General features: G+C 40.7%; 1 protein-coding gene across 1 annotated transcript; it reads right to left on the bottom strand.

The window, feature by feature from the left end:
* Positions 1–653: 653 nt before the first annotated feature.
* LOC106494909 (interferon-induced GTP-binding protein Mx-like) lies at positions 654–23,561 on the bottom strand. Its single transcript, XM_013955248.2, has 14 exons — positions 23,526–23,561; positions 20,308–20,636; positions 18,550–18,745; positions 17,435–17,572; positions 15,952–16,106; positions 14,124–14,262; positions 11,670–11,868; positions 10,854–10,932; positions 9,768–9,890; positions 8,874–9,015; positions 6,620–6,778; positions 5,605–5,681; positions 3,874–4,122; positions 654–1,114 (listed from the first exon to the last, which is right to left on the bottom strand). The coding sequence occupies exons 2-14, from the start codon at positions 20,578–20,580 to the stop codon at positions 872–874; spliced, it is 2,172 nt and encodes a 723-aa protein (XP_013810702.1). The 5' UTR covers positions 20,581–20,636; positions 23,526–23,561; the 3' UTR covers positions 654–871.

Genomic DNA, 23,561 nt, shown 5'->3' on the forward strand with positions numbered 1-23,561 from the left:
TATTATATTTTTGCACTGGCTTCCATGAAAGGAAAGACAATCTTTGGAAAGATTCGCTTAGGCATGGGGAAGGAGCAAGCCATATGCTGAGACGTCCTTCTAATGTTTAATATCCTCGGTGGTTTAATCTGTTCTGGCCATCCAAATCCAGCCATTTAGTGAATTCCCCATCAGCCTCAAAATTTCAGGCAATGCTCCAGGCATTCAGAAGAAAAGCCCCTTAGGGTTTCTCTACAAATTGGAGAACTGAGAAATAAGAAACAGACCCAGTGGCATCCTGTTGATGCACTTATCTGGTGTAATTAAGGTAACATTCTTTTCCCGATAGGCTGGAACAGTTTCATAGTTGCTGTGTGCACCATCTCTACCTATTGGGATGGGACTTACAGTGGCAGCACTTTGCATGATCATCTCACGGGCAAGAACAGAGAAGCCGGCAGCTACAATAGCCCGAGAGCAAAGGGAAGCAGGGAATCAAAACCCCCTAGAGCAGAGCAGCAAGCTTGAGCTAGAAAAGTGAGTTATAATTTGATTTTTAAAGTTTGGAGATTATACATCTGAAATTTCCCCATCCTCATTTAAAAAAAAAAAAAAAAAAACCTCTCTGAACTCTAGCTTTTAAATAATTATTTTAATGATATAAAATAAGTTCATAAAATGAATGCTTAAAAATATGGTAACGTGTTTAATTTCATGCATTGGCAAATGTGTTTGTGTATAACTTACTGTGGAAAATAAAGCAGAAAGAACAATTTTGAGAATTCTAAAAATAAGTGTTAAAGATCAGTGCTGACATTAAAATTTTAGCAGATTTTAGAGAGTTCTTCAATAACACTAGAAAACAGCAGTTGAAAAACGCTTCAAAAAAAATTCAAGAAAGCTGCAGAGAGGCAAAGTTTCTTAGATACTGACAGGCCTTGGTGAGACGATTAACTCGCTGAGTGAGTGAATTCCTGTATTTAGCAACTTCACCATCCTCCTGAAGTAAAAAGGTTAACTTTTCTTTTTCTTGCAAAAGATGTAACATTGTGATCTGTAAGTTATCTCCGAAGTTTTGGAGGATAGAAAACAGAATTATCAAAGGAATCTGACTGGCAAGGCGATTCCTTGCTCCCTGCAAGGAAGAGAAAAAGAAATGACAGTTATGTATTTTTTTCCCCATAAAACAAGCAATAGGAAGGAGTTATAGATAATCTAGTAAGAAGTGACAGCACATTTTAAAAATGTTATTGAATTACTGTTCAAGGAGTATGTGCCTCTAGGAACTAAATAATGATTGTCATCAGTCTCTTTCATGCCTAAAGAACAAAAAAACAAAGATACTTGGGAATGTCAGCTGTTCTTTTTCCCCCTCAAGGATCTAAACCCAAGGTAGGCTATTCCCTACACACCTCTCATGGCCATCAAAGGTTATCATTGGTACAGCTGTACCAGGACATACCTGATAAATAATATTTGTTAACAATTTCTGGCTTCAAACCTGACTTCTATGAACAATATCAATCCACTATGATATAGGAGATCCGACAGGGATTTTTCAAAGGTGGTAAATTCCTCTATTTAGATGTTATTTTTGACATGGGTGCCCTTTTAAGTATAAGTGCTTTGGAGTAAGCGTTAGCCTTAAGGGAAAAACGTCTTTGGCAACAGTGACATTTAGCTGTGAATACATTACAACTATTTGTATCATAATAAGATAATTTTTTGCTTAATGTGACACCCTCTCTAGCTGAGATTGAGAGGTCCTTGCCACAGAGGCATCTGTATTGGGGCGGGGGGGGGGGGAAGGAGAGGGAGTGTTAGATTATGCTTTTGGGCAGCGGGAGGTTCAAAGCCTCTCCAGCGCCAGGAGCGGCCTGAGCCCAACTCTCCTCTTCCCAGGGGAGAGCTCGAGTGTGGGGGAGTTGCCTACAGATGCTAGTGGTGCTGTTCTCCTTGCTTCGTGTGTGTGTGGGGGGGGGGGCCTGACTTGAGAACGACTGTGGGAAGACCAGGTAAAGGCACACCTGATTTATAGGTCCTAAAGGGCTTAGGCAGCCCGTTACCAGTGAAATCTAAGGTTTTTCTGGCCTTAAATACCTTCAGAGCTCACCAGCTGCAAATCTTTCACCAATAAGGATGGGGGTTCAGCTCAAGATAAAAAAAAAAAAAAAAATCCCTAAATCTGGGTGTTTAAGCTCCCTGCCTAGTCCACAGAGATCTAGTCAATACAGAGCTGGGTCAGCTAAGGCACTTACTGAACCTATCTGTTCTCTGGACACCACGGATTATGGAGAGAGGGAGGGCTGATGCTTTAAATGTGGGTGTTTTCTGGAGCTGAAACCCACCCAGACCTTGACAGAGCTGCCATAAGTGATGTAGGCTCATGTGTGCTATTTTCAAAAGCCATGGGCATTTAAGGGCTCTAATCTCACTAAAAGTGAATTCAGCCTTGCCTAAGCATCTTAAATCCAATGGAGATATGATGCCCTGGTGTTTGTTACTGTTGAAAAATTGGTGCTCAAGGCAGTATGAAAATGTACAACTAGCATTCAAGACTTTGTCCACTAGCAGAGTGTATAGTGGGGAAGGGAAGGGTGGGGAAGCTTATGCAATTTTGCCTTTGGCTCTTGCTCTCTCACTGCAATAACCTGGAAGAGCAGCCTGAACATTTAAGTGTAGGAATTTGTGAAAATCTTGCTACTGAAATTCAAGGTGACCCACTACTTAAGCTACTGATTATTAATATTTAACTTCTGAGAGACTTCTATGAAACAACGGTCAAAGCCAGAAAAGCAAATTCTCATACTAGGTGTTCTCTTTGCTGTCGCTCTCTAATATGATCCTTGTGTTTAAAAAATCCAATTTCTTTTCAGAGATTTACCTTCTATTGAGCTATCTGCAATACAGTATAGGTGCCCTGATCTCTATGGATAGCCGAATCCATTTTAAGTTAACATTTTGCTATCCCTCCTCCCCGGCAGTTAGTTTAGGATGTGACTGAATGCCACTGCAGTGGCTTTCTGCTGGCAGCAGGAATATGCAGAGTGGTTGGAGGCTGACCTGAGATCTCAAACTCTGCACCAAATGCAGAAATGCTGTAAACAGTGTTGTTTAGCTAGTGGAAACCAGCATAATTTGAAAACTGTGGGACAGACTTGTAGCTGGAAAGGCAATCCTAGGACTGCTTTGTCTTGTTGCTTCCTTTGATGGGGAGCAGGGCTTGCTTTCATCCATGTATCCGTGACTTCTAACTACAGGGCTAAGGGCTCTTCCTCATCCTCTCCTCTTCCCAAGTCAGGTGAGTACCTGTCCTTTCCCCCACAATACTCGTCCCCAGAGGCAAAGCCAGCAAGTGAGCATGCCTGCTGCATGGGGCCAGGTAGGGGGCAGGGAGCTACCCCCTGCTCCATGAAAAGCCGGGAGCAGGGTGAGAGGAGGACCCCTTTGCCAAAGGTATGCTCCCTGGGAGAGGGGCAACCACAACAGAGAGCCGTGCCAGGCTGTGGGCTAGCTAACAAGCGGTTTAGGAGCCAGCTGTCATTTTAACAGCCTGCAGGCTTTTGCCATTTCCAGATCCAGCTGCCCACAAGCACACCTCTGCAGTGAGTGTGCTGATGCAGCCTGTGGGGCCAGCTTTGTCCAGGCATTTTCATCGCTGGCTGCCCAGAAGCTCCAGCTGATTTGGATAGAAACTGTGCGTCTATCTGGATAGGGCACTTGCACCCCATGAGTACTACTCCCTGCATGGTGGTGCTAGCGTATGGTGCTGTTACACCAAAGAGACTTGTATTGACTGCAGCGAGATCTGGACGAGGGATATAGCCTACAGTTATATATATAGCCTATATTCAGGGTGCAGCAGAAATGCTGTATTGTAGTCTGTAAACTCACACTGAAATATGCCTGCGTGTGAGCAACAATTTCATCGACAACGGAGGAATCTTGCATTGAAGGAGTTCCAAAGTTCAGCTCTGATGGGTATATTTTTGCCTCGCCGTTCTTTTTTTTTTCCTGAACAGTTTTTAAAGAAGCAATATAACTGTTGTCCTGGCAGTATACAATTTTCTCCATTTTAAACTGGGTCCGGATGTTCTTTTCGGCCTCTGTTGCTTGTCTCTCTTTAATGTCTTCAATTCTGGTCTAGGAAAGAAGAAAACAGTGAGCTCCAAGACATTTGCTTCCTTTACGAAGATGCCAGTGCTTAGCACCATTCCCAGGGAAAGGCAAGGTTGGACACAGGGTTCAACAGTCCTTAATGCCGCACTGTCTAATCCTAGCCTGATGGTTTAGATACCGGTTCCCTTCTTGTGAAAGAGAGCAGGGAAATGTGACATTATGTCCCCTCATTAAACTCCTGAGCAGGATCAGGCAAAACCTGGTCCTTGGAAAATACCGAGCCTGATGGGAGCAGGCAGCAATTGCCAGTGATGAGTTCAGTCTGCCCTCAGTTTTGGCAGATATTTTGATTGCGTTTTGCTTTTGCAGCAGGCAGTAACAGTGGCTACCGATGTGAACTCCAGTTCCTCTCCCGCCCTCCTCAAAAACTGCGGTCTCCTATCTGATGTCAGCAAATCAACCCCTAAATATTTGGCATTTTTATTATAATAATCTGCTGTTTCCTGGTCTTTTTGAAACTTTCATCTGAAACTCTGCAGCAGGGTCCCTTCAGTCACCCTTAAAGTCTCTTGAAATGCTTTCTTAGCATCCCTTAGACTGGAGTCTTAAAAGACTGAAGTCTTCTTCTTGTCTTTAATGCCTACCAGAACTTCCTCCCTTTTTCATCTCTCTCACCTTACCTTACGACTAAAGAAGCTCTCTAAACACCTCTGTGCTTGGCTGAAATAACTTGCTTGATTGCTGCCTGGTTGGCTGGGGACTTCAAAAGGGTTTGTCCATGCACATCACATAACAAACACTTGTTTCACCCCCACTGACCTTTGAGTTTCCTTTTAAGCAGGACCCTGTGAGTGGAATCCCCTTCCTGGCTGGCCCTCAGTGCTTCCAGCCTCTTCATCAGGGCTCTTTCTCAGAAAAGGTCTTCAGTGACAACTTCACTCCACCCCAAAACACTCAAGCACCAAAAACATGAACAGGCATCGCCAGTTCTCTCCCAGGTGAGTGGTTTTGGCTTGTCTACTGCTGCTCTCTTTTATGAAAGGTGAGACTCCCACACTGATTAACACTCTGGCTTGCCTTTCAGAAAGCCAAAAGCACTGTTTAATTCTCTGAGGCTACCTACATGCTTATAAATCATTGCAGGACTGAAATTTGAAATTAATTCTAAACTCTCCAAGGCAGACATACCAGATTTTCTTTGCCCAGTGTTGTGTGCATCAAGAATGCAACCAGAATGAATGAAAAATCTGCATTTTAGACCTTGTCAAAAGGTATTGAAATACACTTTGTCAAAATGTATCTGACAAAATGCACTTTCATTAATTCCATTATAAACATTCTATTGTTTTCAATCTGTTCCTTATTTTACAACAATCATAGACCTGCAGGAAATTCCATGGTTGCATAAAGGTAATGTAATTGGAGAGGTACCATAAGCAAAGCTGTATTTACAAGTGCCTTTCTGTCTTGCTCTTGTCTTAACCCAGGTTATAGGTAGCCTCTCACCTTAGCAGCTCTATACAGATTGTGAAAATCAGCAAAATGCTTTTTAGTGACTTCCAAAAAAGACTCTTCAACCAGTCCTAAGGGAAGAAGAGAGAAACAAAATGAAGTCGGGCAAGCAAGTGAGGTTTTCAAGCTATTGTTAATATGAGGCTTGGGAAAACTATTCTCTTTCCAAATTTATCCAAACATAGCTAGGCAGCTATGCTAATGCAATATACTTTCATATCCAATAAAAACAACTTAAGGGGGAATTTATATTCCTAGATCCAAGAGTGTGAGCCACAGAAGACCTCCTGTAACTGCTTACCACCTGAGACATTGAATAATTCTGAGATATCTTTGATAAAACAATTTACATACTTGTAGCTGTGTCTGACCACATGTGCCATCCCTTAGCCATGTAAGCACAGCTGCCTTTCGCCCTCTGAGCGGCCTATCCAGAAAGTGGGGCTAATGCATACAATAAAGAGTGCTGAGTCTGGCACAGCATGCAGAAACAGTAGTTGCTTTCATTGGCAAGTGTGGGCAAAGGGGGCGCTGGTGCTGCTACTTTGCCGTGAGCTGTTTGCACAGAAGAGTAGCGCAGGAACTGGAAGACAAGCATCCTGCTCGCTGATTACTAAGTCAGGCTTTCTCTGGGTTATTCTCCTTCTGACATTTGCATCCCTTTCTGCCCGGTAGCCTCGTTGCAGAAAGGGCCGAGAGATATCTAATAAACCTTCCTTCCCCCTGCCAAGGGCTATTCGGATTGGACTGTTATCCAAATCTTACAGTCTCAAAGTCTAATTCAGGACTTTAGCCATGTGGGTCAGCTCTGGGGGAGATGGGATGGTGACATACTCCTTCCTTTGGTGTTTTTTACTGGGTGAATTACGTAGCCTTCCCCCGACCCCCACAGTCACTGTGTAATATGTATAATTTCATGCAATGAATTGGCAAAGAAACTGGGTTCCTAGTTTAGGGTTTGCGTGTTGCACTCCCTGGGCGAAGGCCACATGTGGCCCATGAGACGTACCGACCACGGCGTTCAGTATTGCAATAGCTGGCTCCTCCAGTTCTGTGATTTGCTCTTTTACAATGTTCTCAAATGTCCTGTAATTGGTAAAGCCTGGGAGCTCCCGTCCACGATACTGGGCTGCATATTTCCACGCTTTTTGAGGTACAATTTTTGTAACTGTAAAATTAAAAGAAAATTGCTTTAATACTAAATTTATAAATTACAGATTTAAGAAGGAAGTCTACTTCTTCTCTCTGAAAGTGCTCTTGAGAAGAAATACTATTGAGCTGATCTTTCAAGGAATGCAGTTACTATAGAACTGAGCTAACACACATTATTGCTTTATGAATGAGACATTTCACTCATTGGATTAAGCATCTAAACTGTCAGAAAACAACCCAGAAATGATGATAGGGCTCAAAATTACTGGCTCTTTCTGGAATTGGTACTCTTTCAGAAGTGGCCAGTACCAGCCATTTCTGAGGTATTAAAAAAAAAAAAAAAAAAAAGTAAAATCCACTAAACAGTCTTATCTCAGGGAATCTAGTGTAGACTAGATATTTTTGGTTAAGACAGAACAGTCAATATCCCTTGGTTAATGTTATAGGAATTTGCCATCTTAAATGATGTACATTCCTTTTGAATTGATTTACACAGTCAGGTAAAGGTGTGTTTCAAAAGGTTTTGACTTTGACCTGGTTTTGGATCAAATTTGTGAATTATGGATCAAGTGCACATGTTGAATTAGAAATCAAGCCATGAAATACTGCATTCCATTCTAACGTTCAGCTATATGAATTCATTAATACCAAAAAACCCCCAGCCCTAGTAGATGTGGAGTATCTTGCTCAGAGTTTGAAAACATACCCGCAGAGAGAAGGTAGTACAAGGCTGTAATATGGCCACAAGAACAATGTCTGTCAGCTTTGGAACAGAAAGTTCAAGGTTTCAGCTATTCAATTTATCTCCTACTTTTGACACTTACTTCATCTTTCTCCTGATGAATGATAAACAGAATTATCCAACGTGCAATAATTCAGAAATCCCAACACTTTCTCATAACCACGCTTTTTCATTGAGAAAGGGCTACCTAACACTACCTCTGGTTTTCAAGTTATGTAAGTGTACTTCTTCAGCTGCACAAGCAAACACTTCACCTGAACATGTGTAAATATTATTCTGGGGTAGCATATTGCATGCAAACAGCTACACTATGGTAAAAGTCATCGTGTGCTTCTATCCTGGTCCAATTGTAAAATCAAACATATTAGCTTAAACCAACTGGGATAAGTTAAAAGGGCCCAGAGAATTGACTGCTATGGTTCAGCTGCAACGTGACGGCTTGCATGTATCTATTGCAACTCAGTTCCTCTTTGTCCTGTGAAATCGCTGCACCCTTCTGCTAGCATTTTCTGCCATTTTTCATCTATTTCTTTGTGCCCTCATTGTCTTACTCTTTTACTGCCTCCATAATATCATTTTGATTGGCTTGGTACACCATGGGACATAAGAGACAATGAAGTACACCAATATCTGTCTGTCTCTCTAGATATGCATGTCTTTTTCTGGCTGACTGCATCTCTGGGCCCAATTTGTATCTATCATTTTAGAGTCACTAGTGATACTGTCATGGACATATATCAGTGCCAGAGAGAACTTGTGCCAAGAGCTACTGCTTGATGGGCAGCTGATGCCACATCTCTCCTGAGAGAGGTTTCTGAAAGATGTGAAAAAGATGCTGCAAAAGATGTTGAGTATGCAGCAGCGTTCTGTGTGTGCATGTGTCCTCCTCCTCATTTTAGAACTGGGTTCAGTGGGCAACTAGCAAGATGGTGATGTGCAGAAAGGTGTATTCTTTATAAGGCTGTGGTTATTTCAAACTCAAATTGCTTTCTGCACCCTTTAAACCAGAGCTGAAACAGAACAAATATGACCAACATTCCAAAACATTCCCATTTTATTTTTTAGAAGACTGGTTCAGAGAATCATCATCCAATTCTCTGCCAGGGTCAACTGTCTTGATTTTATTGCTTTGCTGGGAGAAGAGGGAAGTCAACTGATCTCGCTGTAATGACAGCAGTTTACACCAGCTGTGTCTCTGTCACCAAGAACCAAAGCATAACTTGCCTAGAACTACAGCAAATGAATGCTTGTAGCTTCTTGTTTTCCACTTTCTTGAAAAACAATGTATTGGTGGTGCTGTATCTTAATTTAAAAGCAAGGGAATGGAATCTTTCAGATCAACTGCAAGTGATTTTTTTTCTATGCTTACCCTTTATACTACTGTCTTGGAGAACTTTTTCCCAGTTTTGAAACTCTCTGCGGATTTTTGTAAACAGTCTGATTTCGTTTCCAGACAAATGTTCCTCTCCATGCATTGAATGAGCAATATCTTCATTAAACAGTTTGATTATCTGTAATAAATTAAAAACAAGCAAGCAATGTAGTAAAGTTTCATTTCTTCAGACTAATTTGTATATGTTAAGCAAATCTTCAGTCATTTGATGTTCAAATAGGGCCATGGTTCATTGAAAACATCCTTAATTCTCTTTTGCTCTTAGCTCCTGATATTTCTGCAAAGCCAGCACATCTAGGGGAAAATGAACTTGATCTCTGGGCCCTCAGAACCATTTACTAAATTTTAACTGATCAGACTTATACAAAATCTTTGAAGGCTGATGGGCCTGCACAAGCACCTCCACTGGCCTGCAGAAAATTTACCGTGAGTGATGATTTTCCCACGAGGAGAGACACCCAGCTGGACTTGCAAACCATATTTTGATATCAGGGCCTCATTTAATTTTATGACAGCCATAAACAATGGGAATCTTCCAAAATGCTAAGCTAGCAAGAGTGTAGGTTTTCCCTCTCCGACATGATTGATTTTGACCAATCAATCAATCAATCAATCAAGTTGTTCTCCAGTTCTCTGGTCACGTAATCACAGAAAATAGTGCTGGAAGGTCCTCTAGTCTATTATTTTTGTCAGGAGGCATGATGGCAGATATTTGTGTAATTTACTGTCAAAATCCTTCAATGGCAGGTCCTACAAGTTCCCCTCGTGATCCATACCAATGCTTCACTTCCTTACCATCTTTAGAACATTTCTCTCTCCAGCAACTACCTCCTTGTGCTGTTCTGTAACCAAACCAATATCAATACTTACATCTGTGAGGAAAATCAGCTTATCAGACTCTGTTGTGGGCATGCCTCGCCTGTATTTATGTAGTTCTTGCAATGTTTTTTGGAGTTCGCTGCGTATTTGGTTCTCTAGTGTAGGCAAAGTTTTCTGGAGGGTGGGCATGAAAGAAAGATGCTTAGGTAGGTTGAACAGGTCTTTTTTTTTTTTTTTTGGCAGAAAACAAAACTGTACTGAGAGTGACCCAGGCCTGCACTTAAGCTTTGCTGCTGTTGGGAGTCCAAGAGCAGCTCCCAGTCTCTATCCCATGTATGATAGTAGGATAGCACAGAAGTGCAAATATGACCTTCACTGAGAAAAGACTGGGGGGAGGCTTTAATGTCAGGGCTGGACCTCGCTGTGAGGTGGGCAGAGCAGCTGTGGTCTAGCACAAGGTTTCACCTACAGTGTGAGCCAAAAAGTATTTCCCAGCCAGTTGTAGCAGGGAGGTGGTGATGTGGGGAAGGTACTGAACCCTCAATTCCTGATATTTATGTGACTGAACATAGCTGTTGAGTTGCTTATTTTATGTAAGTTTACATAAATACATATTTTGTCCTCCTTCAGGACTGAATTTAAAAGATCCTTGTATTTTAGCATTTCCTGCAATAGAATAATATATATTATAATTATATATATTTATATATATATAATAAAACAATATATTAGCATCATAGTATAATAAAATAATTAAATTTTTACTTGAGATTTTGAAGACATATTAAGTTGATAGAAATTATTCTGTTTTAGAAACCTGACAGTAATAACTTGTCACCCAGCCTATCAAAGCTCTTCACAAACAAAAGCAAATATCATGACTGCCATTAAAAAAAGCAGGAGTTATGAGTCACAGGCAAATGAAGTGATTTGCTTGTTGTCAATCCTTACTTAGGCTAAAGGTTTTCCTACCTATAACTCTCAGCTCAATTGTTCTCAAATTGCCAGGTTGAAGGTTAATTAAATACTATGCATATAACAAAATTTCTTTTAGTTGCAATCCAAGGCTGAAGGATTTGGCTTATTTTTAAATAGTAACAGATAGAAAGAGCTTAATATGACATCTCTGTTACTTACAATAATATGTCCCACAAGTTCACCTGTGAGCTTCTCTGCCAGAAGAGGGACAGTAGCCTTTCCTTCATTCAGAAGAATGCTGCAAAAAAAGGGGAAAAGGTCATTATGGACAGAGCACTTTTGCAAGGCAGGGGAGCAGCACTGATGTTCTGCTTTGTTTTTCCTGCTACATGAATTAAGTAAAGGGGGTTACAGGAGCAACTCAGATACAGGAGCAACTCAGGAGCTTCTGGACACAACAGCTTTTACACAAGATTTGACAGCTATTGCTACTTGCTAAAGAAAAGGAAACAGAGAAGACTGAAAATAGCATTTGCTATCAGCACATTAATATACTCTGCATTGTTGCTGCATATAGTAAGTATACTGAATTAAAATCCTTTTCACCTGTAATTGTACTACAGCTGATTTGCTGCCAAGTCATCTTCTGGGGAAAACTGTGCCCTCAACACAAGCAGTATTTTTTTCTCTTGATAAGTTTCACGATGTTTCCCAGTGAATAGAAATACTCAGCAAGTACTTAACTTGAAGTGCTCAGATACTTGGCCTGACTTCCTTGAGACTATTCTGAACTTCTGAAGTTCATTACACTTCTCCCAGGGTTAAGCAATACATCAAACTTGCATCCAAAATATATTTGAAAAGATTATTTGACATGTAAAATTCTGCTCGCTTACTGAAAGGCAACACTACATAGGCAATGACAAATACCAAATAGAATTCCTGTTTGTAATCCTAACTGAAATCTCAGTAAGTCAACAGGAGGTTTTTCAGTGACTTTAGTGTTTTGGATTAGGTCCTTTATGTGAGAACTACCTAAAATGTTGATGAGTCTCAAAGAATTCTTTCTCCTGCTGGATTGCAGAGGCTAAGGTCAGATTGTTGTGGATGTCCTGTTGCCCACGACACTTCACGATCATGTAACCTTTTTTGAGGGGGACAGTCAGATTTCGTATTATGTTAACAATAGACTCTTCAGTTCCTTTGTCCACCAAATCAGGTTTTGTGAGGATTCCTGTGAAGTTACACAGAGAGAAAGTTAGTTGTGCACAGAAGTTAAAGGTGGAGAAGATCCATTAGGATATCTCATCATCAGAGCAGGAATGTTGCTGAATGGGGTGGGTGTCCTGGTGACGAGAAGGGTGCAGAGAAGGCAGAGTTACTGAATGACTTCTTTGCTTCAGTCTTTACTGCTCAGGCCAGCCCTCAGGAACCCCAGACCCTGGAGGCAAGAGAGAAAGTCTGGAGAAAGGAAGAATTTCCCTTGCTTGAGGATCAGGTTAGAGATCATTTAAGCAAACTTGACACCCACAAATCCATGGGCCCCAATGGGATGCACCCACGAGTGCTGAGGGAGCTGGTGGATGTTATTGCTAAGCCACTCTCCATCATCTTTGAAAGGTCATGGAGAACAGGAGAGGTGCCTGAGGACTGGAAGAAAGCCAATGTCACCCCAGTCTTCAAAAAGGGCAAGAAGGAGGACCCAGGGAACTACAGGCCAGTCAGCCTCACCTGCATCCCTAGAAAGGTGATGGAGCAGCTCATCCTGGAAGCCATCTCCAAGCATGTGGAGGAAAAGAAGGTGATCAGGAGTAGTCAGCATGGCTTCACCAAGGGGAAATCATGCCTAACCAATCTGATAGCCTTCTATGATGGAATGACTGGCTGGGTAGATGAGGGGACAGCAGTGGATGTTGTCTACCTTGACTTCAGCAGGGCTTTTGACACTGTCTCCCATGACATCCTCATAGACAAGCTCAGGAAGTGTGGGCTGGATGAGTGGACAGTGAGGTGGATTGAGAACTGGCTGAATGGCAGAGCTCAGAGGGTTGTGATCAGTGGCACAGAGTCTAGTTGGAGGCCTGTAGCTAGCGGTGTCCCCCAGGGGTCAGGACTGGGTCCAGTCTTGTTCAGCTTCTTCATCAATGACCTGGATGAAGGCACAGAGTGCACCCTCAGCAAGTTTGCTGATGATACAAAACTGGGAGGAGTGGCTGATACCCCAGAGGGCTGTGCTGCCATTCAGAGAGACCTGGACAGGCTGGAGAGGTGGGCAGAGAGGAACCTCATGAAGTTCAACAAAAGCAAGTGCAGGGTCCTGCACCTGGGGAGGAATAACCCCAGGCACCAGGACATGTTGGGGGCTGACCTGCTGGAAAGCAGCTCTGCTGAGAAGGACCTGGGAGTGCTGGTGGACACCAAGTTAAGCATGAGGCAGCAATGTGCCCTTGTGGCCAAGAAGGCCAATGGTATCCTGGGGTGCATCAGGAAGTGTTGCCAGCAGGTCAAGGGAGGTGATCCTCCCCCTCTACTCAGCCCTGCTGAGGCCACATCTGGAGTACTGCGTCCAGTTCTGGACCCCCCAGTACAAGAGGGATGTGGCACTACTGGAGCAAGTCCAGCGAAGGGCTTCAAAGATGATTAGGGGACTGGAGCATCTCTCTTATGAGGAAAGGCTGAGAGAGCTGGGCCTGTTTAGCTTGGAGAAGAGAAGGCTGAGAGGAGATCTTATCAACGTGTACAAGTATCTGAAGGGAGGGTGTCGAGAAGATGGGACCAGACTCTTTTCAGTGGTGCCCAGCGACAGGACGCGAGGCAACGGGCACAAACTGAAACACAGACACTTCCATCTGAACATGAGGAAAAACTTCTTCACTGTGAGGGTGTCAGAGCACTGGAACAGGTTGCCCAGAGAGGTTGTGGAGTCTCCTTCTCTAGAGATATTCAAAACCCGCCTGGACGCGATCCTGTGCAATGTGCTCTAGGTGACCCTGCTTGAGCAGGGGGGTTGGACTAGATGATCTCCAGAGGTCCCTTCCAACCTCAACCATTCTGTGATTCTGGGAATGTTCTGTACAGTGTTTTCTAAAGTAACTTCTTATCTTCGTTTTGCTTTTTCTTTCCTAGAAAGCTCTAAGCTCCTGGGTTTTGCACTGTAAAACTCACTCTACAGTTGAACTCCCACCACACCTTTTGCCTTGCCTATATTTTCAATGGACAACAGTAAGGTTTTCCCACCACTAACTCTGAGGTTTTAAATTTTCAACTGTTCATATCATGAAAGTCAGCAAGACTCAAAACTGAGGCATTCTTAGAGCTACTGTCTCTCTTCCAGTTTTGTAAATAAATTCGCAATAGTTTATTTAGGCTGTTTTTTTTTTTTTTCTTGTAGTAGCTAACTTTGCAGAACCGGTGTGGAGTATAAAACACTAGACTTTCATGGAAAAAAGATTTGCACTTCTCTTCAACTTGTAGCACAGAAAGTCTCACCTAGTGTCCTTTCTCCCTTGGGGTCCACCTCTTGAGCCATTTTCAGTGCTTCTGTTGTTGCGATATCCACATTACAGGGCACCACTACCAAATTGAGTGTCTCTTTGTTGCCAATAATGTTTTTAAGTAGCTTTTTGATCTGTAAGGTAACACAGCAGTAATGAAGTTCAGTAAAATCAGATGCTAGCATGTAGGATGTGACCATATCTGTCAATACCAGTTACTTCACTGTCTGATGGCATGAAATGTCACATATTCTGAGGATACTTTTACATTGTAAAGGATGGCATGGAAATGTCAGCAAAAGAAGGCAGCCGCTTTTACTATCTAAAGATAAATCCAAACATCTAACATGAATGAGAACAGACTGTTGTTATACTTGTCCTAAAAGCTATAAAAACCCCATATCCTCACATGCATATAATCTTTCATGATGGAAATATTAATATTTCATAAATAATCATGTGTAAGAAAAACAAATTCTGATGCCTAATTACAAACCTATGGAAAGAAAGCAAACTAGATTGTGCTGATAAATCTCAAATTTGTATCTCTGAAAAGAAGGCAAATGCCTTTGGCTTGTATTTCAGTGGATGATTAGCGTAAAAACAAATCTCACATGACGTTTAGTTGGCACTGTTTCCATGTTTCAGTGCCAAACTAACAGTTTCTCATGGTTTGTGTTGTACTGCAAAAGGTTCACACTGCTCTATTGTGCTTACGCTGAATTAAATTAACTCTTTATTCAGAGTTTTGGCAAAGTTGTCCCTATCTTTTCTACTTGCCTTCCACCCTGATTTCTGACACAATAAAATGCTATACCCTCCATGTCTGAAACATGCAGGCATCTGGGGACAATGGAAATGTACGGATGATGTCACATTAGCTGCTTTCTTCTGTATACAACAGAAAAATTACTATCTAATTGTAGAATTAAATTACTCCTGTCCCAAGAGTAAAGCCCACTTGTATTTCCTTTGCTACTCTTGCAAGATTACCCAATCCTGTCTCATTCTTAAACTGATATGTCCAGTTTAGTTTGTGCTACTCTCATGCCAAGTTTCTACTTCAAGCTATCTTACTAGAAATAATATACCCAGTTCCTGCCCATCACCCTCAGGTCCTGTCCTTGTACAGCTATATTTATATTGCCTAGCATTTTCTTCTAAAAGCCACATGAAGAAGACTACAGATCCCCTTCACTTTAATACATTTTCTGTTTACTTCGCAAAGGGTCTGCTGGGATCCTTTATGTGATCAGAAGAAAACAGAATGGGTCACATTCTGATCTACCCTTCATGTAAGGGGCAACAGAGCACTCAACCAATAAGACAATCAGAGGAACTTCTTGCTCCAGAGGAACTTCCATGAACTCGGCTATAGTCACCTTTGCCAAATACATCCACAGAACTGGTTAGATGCAAGTCATTTTGAGATGCATCTATCTTCCAGTCTGCAGTCCAGCCAAGGGACACTGAGGCAGCACTGCGTTCAGAGACAGTCTGCCTGTGAAACAGGGTCAATATGACTGAGTTATGCCATGCTGCCATGGGGGGTTGTGTCAGGCACCCGAGAAGACTCATTTACAGCTAGCCTGGGCAGCTTCCTCCTGCACTACAGCACAGAAAGAAGATCCTGATTCTTGCTGTTCTTTCCAGCACTGCCTTGCCTGAAAAATAGGCCTGTTTGTTAGCTACAATATCATAGCTCTAATTCTGGCCTGGAAGCCGAGTATAACAATCCCAGCATGCTATACCAAAGATTCACATTTAAGGTAGGTTACAAAAGTGACCCTTTGCACAAGTTAGCACATAAGACTGAGTTTTACCTGTTCCCCAATGTCTTCTGGCTGATCTCCTACGGCCACTCTAGCAATTCCAGGAAGATCAATTAGTGTCAGGTCTGGGACAGTCGGGGACCAGACTTCTAGGGAAATTAGTTCTCTACTAATGGCACCTTTAGTACCAGCCACAACATCCTGGGCTACAAGGAAAAAAGAGCAAGGCAATGAATACAAGGTTCAAAAAATGCATCAAAGTGAAGTTGAAATAGGAATACAATGACTTTGAAAAGTATCTACAACCACCTAAGGCACTTCTAGGCATGGCTTTTTTCAGGTGCAGCCATGCACAGAAATCCATTTATGCAAAATCCTAAGGAAATTATTAGGGAATACATGGACTCCTTTTGGAATGTGAACTGTAATCTTTTACAGAGCATATACTTATTAAGTGTCATATAAACAGACAAAATATATGTAAATAAACTATAACAAAAGTGATAGGACAAGATAGTAGTCAGTTGCAGAAGAGCCTTCTGAATGTCAAAACTCTTTGTAGACATTAATTAATTCTTGGCTGCCTTGAAAGATAAATAGATATTATTCTATATTCTTCACAAGTTGATAGCAAGTTTGAGAGGTCAAGTAATTTATCCCATGTATTATAAAGAAATAAGACTAGGACCATGAACAGCACAGAGGAGCAAGGAAACACCATGTTCTACTGTGAGCACTGAATCACACTTGTTTCATTTACTTCATAGAGCTATGCAATTTTATAACTTCTGTTCGGTTTTTGATATCAAAACAAGTAACTTCTCATGAGAGATGTTCAGCTCTGTAGTTAGTTTACTCAGTTCACACCACCACCAATTTTTGAAGTATTTATTGAAAACCTCCAAGTAATATATGGAAAAACTAGTGAAGCAACATGACAATGTGGTAGAGCTGTGCAAATCAAGAATATAAGGACAATCCAGCTTTCACATTTAGGGCACGCGCTTATTTGCCCTTTGGGTAAGAAAAATGTTTTCTTGCATTGCATGAAATATCATAAAAGTAAAGCTGCAAAAAGGGAAGGGCAATGCTTGGGACTGTGTTCACAGTAACTGGTAGAAACTCTATATGCCCTCCACTGTGTGCTCTTTCATTCTCTCCAAAATCATAAGGTTTCCAGCCCCAGATACCACAAGCTTTCCCTGGGCTTTAGTACTGAAAATATGAGCCATTTAAGTTTTAGCATGTTCACAACTCAACAGACAACCTTCCAAAACCAAACAAACAACATCCAGTTGAGGACATGGCCTGAGCTTTTATCAGATGTCATGGATCATCTCCACCACTGAAGTGGTGAGTAGTACAACTCTCTTGATGTATATTATGCTATCCCACTTTTTTCTGCTCTAAATTTGGTTGTGGCCATTATGATCACTGTGTTAGTCTGGGGACCGCTGTCCAGCCTAAGAAAGGGGAGAAAGTATTCACAAGAGACTGAGCAAGTCAGATCAGAGGGGAATATGTTATAGCTTACCTCCTCTTATTGCTTTCTCCACCTCTGAGGGGTTCTTGAGCTCTTCACTGGTATTGTGGTAACTAATTTTCCCTTTCCATTTCTGTGTAGCGGGTGTTTTTTTGAGTTTAAGTTCCAAGGGACATCTAGTAACAATACCTATAATAGTTTCAAAGATGGAATTAACTCATGTTAGCAGTTGTTACATATAATACACGGAGTGTGTGCTGCGGATGGAGTAGTGTACACAAAGATACCTAGTACTTTGCATAGAGCCACAAAAATGTTCCAAGGGACCTGAAAGGGCTCTCATCCAGCTTCCCATTCCAAGCAGGGCTGTCACCAGCTCTGGATGTGATCAGCCTCAGCTTTGTCCAACCATGTCTTGCTAACCTCCAAGGATGGAGATTTACAGCCTCCCTGGGTGACCTGTTTCAGTGCTGCACCACCATCCTATGAAAAAGGTTTTTCTCAAGTCCGACTTGAAAGACTAGATGTGCTGAGGACTGAGGCAATTTCAGCTAATGCAGAACTTGTAGAAATTATAGGTGTGTATATACATACATGCGCGCACACATACACATATATATATGGAGCTGGAAGGTGAATCTTCTTGAGCTTCAAATAAACTCTTTCAACAGTCTTCTCTGACTTGAATAACAGCCAAGGCAGGCATTCATAAGTAAAGGTTATTTTACATTTTCTGCCAACAAAATGCTGTAAGAAAACTTTGATCCAAAAAAAACTAACCCCAAGAAAGCGAATTTCAAAATTAGCGTTTCATACAGAACCGACACTCTGCTGCATTTGTACTATTGCTTTCTGGGGAATACCCTGAGTCGGCTGGTGCTACTTCTCAGGCTGTCAATAATTAACTACTAATTTAACTGCTTCTCTTAGTCCTGATCCCTCGATTGTCCAGACCATGCAACCTGTTGGCGTAACGCTGCAGTCCCCAACCTGCACATCCATTTCTTCTAATGGAAATCAGAGCTGAGAAGGCCCATGATTTAGACAGTGTCCCACAATTTAGATACTGTCTCAGTCATGAGTTATCTACTCCCAGATGGAAAGAAAAAAAAGCCCTTCCACCTCATCAAAGTGAAATTCAGGCGAAAGGGAGGACAAATTCTTACCATTTCCTCTAGGAAGAGCAATACCAGACAGGGCTTCTAGGACGGAGCTTTTTCCAGAGCTCTGGTCTCCAATCACTGCAATCGAGGGCAAAGCCAGGTCTTTTTCTATTCCAAGAGCCCTCAGGCTGTCGATGAGATCAATGCAGGGGCGGATCTTTTGCTCATATTGGTTGTACAAGGTGTGTTCTTTCTTCTGCTAGAATTAAAGTTATATTGCATTTTCTGTAACTTTTAGATAAGTTATTTTCACAAAAATCTTCTAGGAATCTCTTCCAGCTCATCATCCTCTAATAAACCTTATGTACTGATGTCATTCTATACTTTGTATCACCGTACATACTTGCACCTCTGTGTTATAAATAGGTGTCTGCAAATACAACAAAATCAGTTGAGGTTGGCTTAGTGATTGAAGCATCTTTGATAAAAATACCAAACTTTGTAAGCTATCATCTGAGAACTGTGCAGGTGGAAAGTAAGAGGAGAACCCACTACTAAATGTGTTTTGTTCATTTATTTTTTTAATAACTGCCATTCTTATTTTACTCATCTACAAATGTACTGAAGGATATGTATGCAAATGAAGGCTGGTCTCAGTAATAAGACAATTTAGTACAGAAAAACATATTAAATCTTTATTTTGAAGTCTGAAGATTTAGTTTGTGTGCAGACATCAAAAAGATTCTGTTCTAGTGTCCTTAATAAGTGGCAAAAAATCTTTTAAATCACGATGTCTTCTTTCATTGCCTCATTTTAGTTTAAAGTAAGGTAAGGTAAGTGAAAGTGAGTGATTTCTTTTAAACGACTAATTAATGTCACTTTTTGTTTTGGGTGCTATGTACCAAATGTTAACACAGGATCTTCATTTTTATGAAATCAAACCAATTTCTTTCCAGCCCTTTCCAAAACTGGTTTGCCTGCTGTTAAATATTTCCAGCTAAGTGTATAAAGATCAACTTGGTCCCTTCTCCCAGTTCCTCTTTTCATGTTCCAGTCTGACTGCTGCATTTAGAAAAGCCATTTTGAGAACATCAATATTTTATAGGACTTAACAGCCCAAATGCATTCACACCTGATTTTTAGAAAATTAAACCTGAAGTGGCTAACCATCACCTTGATCTAAGAAAGCCACCTCTGAAAATATGTGTATCAGATGTAAGCAAGAAAAGCAAATTTTTCTTTCAAAGACAAGAAAGATAGTACTCATCCCTGGATACAGATATTTTAAAACCATTTTGGTAACACCTCCCCACTATCTTCATTACAATGTTTACTAACTAGTAAATGCTTAACCATTCTTCAGAACTTCACTACTATGCCAAAGACTTAAAAAAAAAAAAAAATCTGTTTTGCCATTCCAGTGTTAAATACAGAACACAGACATATATTAACATTTCTTTATATTCCTGTTGAATGTAGTGGAGTCTTCAGTAAAAAACATCTTAGATTCTAGGATTTCCATTTACCATTTGCTAATTGTGACCAATAAAACAGATATACATTATACAGGAAATTTGCTGCTAGACTGTTGCCATCTTATTTTCTGTACTTGTATTTTTTATGCCTGCAGATGAATTGTATGTAGACATCTTCCTAGTTACACAAATGACTGCTTGGGTCCTGACCCCAGAATTAGTCCTGCCCTTAGACCTAACAAGTGCAGATTACCCAAGGATACACAGGAACTGATTTGGGGGCACAAAGTGAAACACAGGAGTAACTGTGGGGAGCATCTATGCCCTCCTCTGCTATCTGGCTTACCTCATGCTCTACTCGGTAATATATTTTCTCCAACTGTTTCTGCTCCTGTTGAGGCTTTCTCTCATACACAGAGTTTTGCATTGCTGCCTGTAATGCCATCTTGTTTTCTTTCAGAGGAGCTTCTTGATCATCTAAATCTGGTGGAAGAGGTACTATAGAAGCATCTATAAATGCTGTTTTGGAAGGTAACACGTTTCTTTCCTCTGGAAGAGAACGCAAACGTTTATCATCCATGACCTGCTGATTTCTTGGCTTAGCATGTGGCTTGTTCATAAGTGTTTCACTAAAAGGCAATTACTGTCTGGTCCAGCCGCTCTTCTGTACAGCTTCTGAAATCAAACATGGGGCATTGAGTGAATCCAACTTGCAATAGTAGTAACAGCAGAGAAAATCAAAACACCACTGTTATTTACTGAGTCAATCCTTCAGCGGATATCACGTGACACAGCTCTTTTAGAATCAATGAAACTGCTCTCCAGAAGATAAATTTGAAACACTTCTCCCTACCTCTCCTCCGCTTTTATGAGTTTTTAGAAACAGAGTTGCAACAGAGTAAACAAGAATATTCTGAACAACAACAACAACAACAAAATGCTAAGTTAGTTTTTGTGGAAAGCCCATTGTTCTCAGTGAAATATTTTGCTGAAAAGTGTTTTGAGAAGCTCAGTCACTATGGCACCTACTGGGCAGGTTTGGACAGAGTGTGTGAATGCTTAACTTCGGTCACCTTTTCACAGCTGCACGTCTGCACAAAGAGAGTTTACATGGATGGACCACTGGCAATGGAAGTCCGAAACACAAAGCCATATTCTGCTGGGCAGCCAGCTGCCCTCTCTTGTAATAGAAATATTTGTCAGAGGCAAGTCTAGCCTTTTACATATATTTTAGGAGCTCAGTATCTTAGGGCTCCTTCTTCTATTTAAAATTGCCTCTCAAAAAGCAAATAAAGATCTTTGCTCAACATTATGTTTGAAAAAGGAAGATTGGGAGGTTTTTTTATTTTCTTGCTTGAGTTTTCTTTATTTGAAAGGGAAGTTTTGTTGAGAGCTTTTCCTGGAAGATTCTATGGGTGACTGAAGAAATTGGAGGCTTACAATGTGACATTTTCCAGGGAAAGTGAACAACAAAGAAAATGATTTAAAGAAAAAAATGATCACCATATTTTTCAAAGCCAGGGATTTTACCCATCTCACCCCGCCCAAATCTGCTCGACTCAAACACTTGGGAAAAAGAATGAGAAGAAACACATTTTTTTCTTGAAATAACTGTGGTTCTGTTAATTTTTTGGCTGAATTAAACTTGCAGATTTTCTAATTTGAGCAGATGTCAAAACAGGAAGATCAGACACCACATAAGTTGTATTCCCAACGTGTAAAACAAGTTCAGAGAGAGGAAAAAAAAGAACAGATTAATTCCACACTTCCTGTTCAGGCCTTCTTTTTAATAAAACAATAAAGAAGTTGCATTTTTTTATATTCTTGTCTCCTTTAAACAACAGCTTACAAGTCTTTAGTCCTGATCCTTGGTCAGACAGACTAAACAGTCATGAGCCCAAATATATTTCCAGAAAAGATCCATTCATATGTTGAGATACCCAAATAGCAATGTATAGCTGATACATAAAAGAAAACACTAAAATAAAAAACAAACTTAAATGACTAGAGGGAAAATGTTCAATTTTTGACCAGCAATAAAAGATAACTGACTGACTTTCTTTTCTTTATAGGCATTCATTTCACAGTTCCTTCATCTTTCTCCACACCTCCCTTTTCACTACTGTTTCAGTGTGATCTTTTTTCTTCCTATTAATGAATATAGACTTTTTTCCCTTGAGTGAGGGCTCAATACTCAACCTGTAACAAACATACATTCCCCATTCTCTGACAGCCAGATTCTTTTGTCATTTTCTATTGCCATATGAAATAATTTATTAATAATAATGTTTCTAATAATAATTCCTTCTATTGCCTCTCTTCTCCATCCAATCTATTCTCTCCCTTCCCTTCAATTTAGAGGGAAAAACACTTCCCGTGATTTTTTTGTTTTACCAGAAATGTCACCCAGCAACAATTTTCTATCCCTTTCACATTATTGTTTACATTTCTTGGGCTGGGTTTAGGGTCAGTCATGTACAGGTTTTAATATGTGGCCTCATAAACATGAATGTATTTCATTCACAAAGTTCATACAGAAAGCTTTAGCCACCCTTATAAGAAATAAGATGAAATGCAAAAATAGTGTAGTAAGGCCACAAGAAAAAAAAAGGAGATCTTGAAAGACAGGTAAACTTGTGACACAACCAGGGTACTGAGAGTTAAAGAGTCTGACAAAAAAGTGCCAGCCTTGATTCATTCCAGTGTAAGGGCTGTTTCCTACAACACACACAAACCCCCTTTTCTTCTAGGTCTACAGTGCAGACTAAAGTGCCACATGGAGATACAGACTAAAAAAGATATCAAAATTAAGCAGCAGAGTAAATAAACATGTGTGGATCTCTGTGGCTACCCAGCTATTCTGCCTCTGGGTCTGAATAAAGTTAGATAAGTCGAGGCAACCCTTCACTGTGCCATGCAGGCACAGTCATTTCTTTGTGTACTGAGCCTTCACAATATCAAAAGCAAGCAGAAACAAAGGCAGAAAAACAGACAGACAGACAGAAAGAAAGAAGAAAACGAGTGGCAATTTTTCAAGTGTCCTTCTGAAACTGGCCAGAATCTACAGGCAAAACTTGATACCTGAATGACCTGCTAATAGTAGAAGTGGGATAACATCCCTCCCTTACCAGAACTGTCTGTATGTCAGTCATTAACTCCATCTGTCTTCTCAGAGGAAACGAAGTAACGCATTGCTTAAAAAGCTATAAATGCACACTGTCATCTAGACCATGTTTCTGAACAGTGCCCTACAAGCTATGTATTTAAAAAAATGCATTCCAATTTAAATGCCATCTTTCAATCATTTCCTTAAAGAGGAAATAATCCCTGTGTTTTATATAATATAGCTATAAGATGGCAGAGATACTAATTTCTTTTCTTTTTTATTGTTTTTTTTTCCCCCCAGAAAATGACAAATGCTAGTCCTGGGAACCTTTTTGTAATCATACTAATGTTAGACTCCTATGCACCCTTCTCACATTCAACTATCAAAAGGAATGAATTAAAGATAACAATTAAAAATTTCATGATTATTTAAAAAAGAAGGAAGAGAGACACTATTACCTCTGTAGCGTCCTGTAGCAAGGAGAACCAATAGCC

The sequence above is a fragment of the Apteryx mantelli genome, chromosome 1 (genome assembly GCF_036417845.1).
Source record: "Apteryx mantelli isolate bAptMan1 chromosome 1, bAptMan1.hap1, whole genome shotgun sequence".
Lineage (NCBI taxonomy): Eukaryota > Metazoa > Chordata > Aves > Apterygiformes > Apterygidae > Apteryx > Apteryx mantelli.

Bases quoted from the DNA above. Each gene is read 5' to 3' on its own strand.
- LOC106494909 (XM_013955248.2), bottom strand. From the start codon at position 20,580: ATGAACAAGCCACATGCTAAGCCAAGAAATCAGCAGGTCATGGATGAT. The intron at 11,869-14,123 runs GTGAGACTTTCT...GTAACTTCACAG, and splicing joins CAAGGGAGAAAGGACACTAG to GAATCCTCACAAAACCTGAT. The intron at 9,891-10,853 runs GTAAGTAACAGA...CCCACCCTCCAG, and splicing joins AACTTGTGGGACATATTATT to AAAACTTTGCCTACACTAGA.